Genomic DNA, 4,178 nt, shown 5'->3' with positions numbered 1-4,178 from the left:
ACCGCTGTTTGCCGTTCACCGCTATTGAGGAGGCAGTGAGAGAATATTTTCCTCCTTGCGTGACGGCAACAAAGAGTGTCTGCTGTAGGCAGCAAATAGGAGAGGGAGCAAGGCCGGCGAAGAAAAGCAAGACCGGCGATGAAGGAAGAGAAGGAGTGGACGAGCAGAGCCAAGATGATGCTCGTTAGCACTGGCTCTGAATCTGTGTCTTGTGCTTCTTCAATGACTCCGCTTGAGGCAGCGTGTTATTGTGGCCGCTTGGCTAACACACGGCGATACTGCTGTCGCCAAAGAGGAACTGCTCTGATACCATGTTAGAAAATAAATAGATAAACAAGTTATAGAAGAAATTGATTGTTATTAATATATCCCATTCTTTTTATACAGGTTAGAAGAGAGAGTATTCCTCAAGGATTTCCCTTAACAGAGTAGAGAGATTTCCTTAAACAGTTAGAAAAATCTATCTACTTATCATATATATTATACTGTCCTTTATTTTATACTGTCCTCTATTTTATACTCACAGGAAACCAACACGAAGACGCAAGTGCAAAAGAATGCTAAACACGACTAGGTCTTCGAGATCCCATCCCTTGCATCAGTGTTCTATCGAAACTGTGGTAGATAGAAGAATCCGGTAGAAGATACCTTGTGTCTATTTCATCCGTGTAAAGTTCTCCCCTCCGTTGCTGCCGGATTCGTATAAACTTCCGTAGCTTCTCCGCCACCCGCTTCATGTCTGGTCTCTCATCCCTTCGACGACGAAGACACTGAAGTGCAAGCTCGACGACCTTCTCCAGCAAAACCATTCCTCCTTCACGCACAAACTGCTCATCCAAAATATGAAGAAGCTCCTCCCTGCTCATCGATGCCAACTCGCGCACACCTGAAGCATCATCCAAGACTGCCTTCTTCCTGGTGACTAGCTCCAGGAGGACGACTCCAAAGCTGTATACATCAGTTTTTGCAGTCAGGCGCCTTGTTTCCAGGAAATCAGGGTCTACATAGCCAATAGTTCCTTGCACAAAGCTCACAGTCTGAGTTCTATCTGTTAGCAACAGTGTCGACGCTCCAAAATCCGACACCTTCGCCATCAATTTGTCATCCAGGAGTATGTTGCTGGGCTTCACGTCCCCGTGAATGATTGCACGAGATGTTGATGAATGCAAATAAGCAAGCGCTTCTGCGGATTCCACTGCGATCTTGAGAACAACGTCCAAGGGGACCGATGGATTAGGATCTCTTTTATGAATGAAGTGGGAGAGGGTGCCATTGGGAACGAATTCATAGACCAGCAATGGAATCTTCTCCTCCAAACAACATCCAAAGAGTCTCACCACGTTCCTGTGGTTGATCTGTGTCAGAATCTTTAACTCGTTCAAGAACTCCTTCTGTCGTACCTCCATGGCTTCTCCATTCTGTGCCTCGATGGTCAGCAGAGTCTTCTTGATAGCCACCTCTCGTCGGTTTTCCAGAACTCCTCTGTAAACCACACCGTGGCCTCCGCGTCCAAGTACTCTGCTGTAGTGGAAGTTGTCCGTTGCCCGCTGTAGATCTTGCAGTGTAAACACAGTCAATGTGTCCATTTGCATTGACAGTATCCTCCCGTTCGATATCTCTTTCAAAAGCTTCTCCTTTTCCCGTGCGTGCCTCCTCTTTGAACGTGTTATAAGCATTGCAGAAATGAGAGCCAGCGTCGCGAACAAGGCAGAAGAGACACCTACGAATTGTTAGTCAATGGTGAAGAAACGTAAGATGAGAACACAGAGAAATATTTTCTTAGACACAGGTTGTGAGTTGAGGAAATCACTCTATTCCGTTAAAAATTTTTATTCTATTGAAGAAAATCCTTCCTCCTAATTTATATAAATAGGAGAGATATGTTAATGTTCAAGCTTCTTATCTTCAATAAAACTTCTTTAATAATTATTCATCTTTATCATTATCTCAAATTCATGTGGAAATAACATAGAGATCAAAGAATTACCTATGACAACCTTCGTAACAAATAGGCTGCTGAGGACACATGGTCCATTAAATGGGTCACCACGCCTGCCAGGTGGGCATGTGCAATGGTAGCTTCCTGGGAGATTACTGCAGACTCCATAGCAAGGATACTTCTCCGGTAGCTTACACTCATCGATATCTACCAAAGGAACAATTAGTTCTCAAACTTAAGCGAGTTTCACAAAACCTATTAGGATTCATCAACAAGATCTAACCTTGGCATCCATCGACAAGATAGGGGTTGCCTTGGTATCCTTGTGAGCAATTACAAAGGTAGCCTGCACCACTCCTGGCCTTGCTGCACACACTGTTTTGACTTCGGCATGCATAATTATCAGAGCCCTTCGCCTCCTCGCATGTTGCAGCATCTCTGACTGCCCAATCCAGCCACAGCGGCATGGATTTGTTTGTGTCCATGGTTAAATCGGTGGCGCTAAATGAGTAGTAGTCTTGATCAACAATGAAAACGTAGCTACATGGACTAAAGCTCAAAAAATATCGATGGGAATATGCAGTGAAAGAGAAGGAAGTGTCACTGAGGCCTGACGGGATGCTGGTTTGGCAGCATCCTATGCCATTGCAAACCCCATTGATGACTTTGCTTGTATCTTCGCAGTACGATAAGCAACCAGTATAGTATACATAGGGATAGGGGCCGTCGGCCGTCTGCTGGCTTTGTAGATATGCCATTGAGTTGCAACCGATAAGAGTGAACTTGTTGCGGTCGTCGGAGATCTTGTACACTCCATTGACATCGAAGCTTTTGGATGGTAAGTTGGTGTTGGTGCTCTCCACGGCGGTCTCGTTGTAGCACTCCCAACTTACTTGAGCCTTCACGCGAGACTGGCCGTGCAGCAGCGAGATCTCGGTCACCTCGATGTCACTCGTGCCGAGGAAAGCTTTGGGGGAGTTGCCATCCGAGCGGTCGCATGTGATGGCGAATCCATCTCTGTAGCAACCTGGCTCGATGCCGAAGGGATACTGGACAAGCACTTGGCCGCACTTGTCCGAGCAGTTTGAGGTTTCTGCATTCGTCGCTGCTGCTGCAGCTGCTGCAAGTGTCAGCAGCATCCGAAGAACTGCGTCTCTTGGTCTTCTCATCAGATGGACGGAATCAAAGAGAGATTTAGCCTGGTGAAGAATGAATGGAGATCCTTTCTGTGTTAATAAAGAGGCACGCCGGAGTTTTGGAGCTTCGGAGAATGCTATTTCTTCTCCGTGATCTCACTGATCGTCCTCGTTGACTGCAGAAGTCAATGTATCCACATGGATAAGAAGGCGTTAGAAATCGATCCTGATTTCACATTATCTGATGCCTTCGCCAAGCTCGTAACTGTTGCAGTTTTTTAATTGGCGTCATTGTTATCATTATTTGTAAATATAATTAAAATTACTTAGATACCCTTTAACTTAAGTCTTTTTTATTATTTATTTAATAGTATATTTATGTCGATTTTGATATTAAAAGATTTAACTTGAGAAAGAAAATGATCGTCTACTTTTAAATATAATTAAGATTCTTAAATATTTAAATATTTCTTTTTATTATTTGATATTAGCATCTATCATGCAATCACTTCTTTCTTTTGGCGACACTCTTTTTTCCTCTGTTACCCTTCTCATCTCCATCCAACCATCATTCTTTCTCCATCCCATCTCTTATAAATTATTTATCTCTATCTCTCCGCTCACAAATCCTATCTTATTTATAATATATTTTATCTAATTAGATAGGACAATTTAATTTACCAATCCAACGTCTTCATAAGATCTTTTGTATCATTATAGTAACGATATGGAGATAATTGTTCTATTAAGTGCAATCTATAGGGACGAATGTAATTAAATTAATACTTTGTAAGTCTTACTCAACTATGTGATGTCCTTAAAAGTCTACATCCCACTTCAAGCTTGAATCATTTAGGTCCACAAGCGTCGTAGAGTACTTCTTCCTGATTTTTGTGTCATAATAACATATGGTTGCCCATCAATTAGAGACTCAGTCAACTCTCATTTTTTCTACGCATGCGAATCACAAAATTTTGATTTTTTCTTTTACTTTTCTATTACATCAGATAGTTGATATACATGATGCTTGGATTCAAACCAAACATCTATGTAATAATGTATAAATCAATTCGAATATCGGATACAATTTAATTCTTCTTTGA

At 42.4% G+C, this 4,178-nt stretch overlaps 1 protein-coding gene across 1 annotated transcript; it reads right to left on the bottom strand.

The window, feature by feature from the left end:
* Positions 1-344: 344 nt before the first annotated feature.
* On the bottom strand, positions 345-3,300 carry LOC103998585 (wall-associated receptor kinase 2-like). Its single transcript, XM_065169508.1, has 3 exons — positions 2,223-3,300; positions 1,988-2,146; positions 345-1,720 (listed from the first exon to the last, which is right to left on the bottom strand). The coding sequence occupies exons 1-3, from the start codon at positions 3,106-3,108 to the stop codon at positions 561-563; spliced, it is 2,205 nt and encodes a 734-aa protein (XP_065025580.1). The 5' UTR covers positions 3,109-3,300; the 3' UTR covers positions 345-560.
* Between the last annotated feature and the right edge of the window lie 878 nt (positions 3,301-4,178).

The sequence above is a fragment of the Musa acuminata genome, chromosome BXJ3-9 (assembly GCF_036884655.1).
Source record: "Musa acuminata AAA Group cultivar baxijiao chromosome BXJ3-9, Cavendish_Baxijiao_AAA, whole genome shotgun sequence".
NCBI classification, from domain to species: domain Eukaryota; kingdom Viridiplantae; phylum Streptophyta; class Magnoliopsida; order Zingiberales; family Musaceae; genus Musa; species Musa acuminata.
Note: the sequence above shows the minus strand (reverse complement) of the source record. Positions and strands in the feature narration are given on the sequence as shown.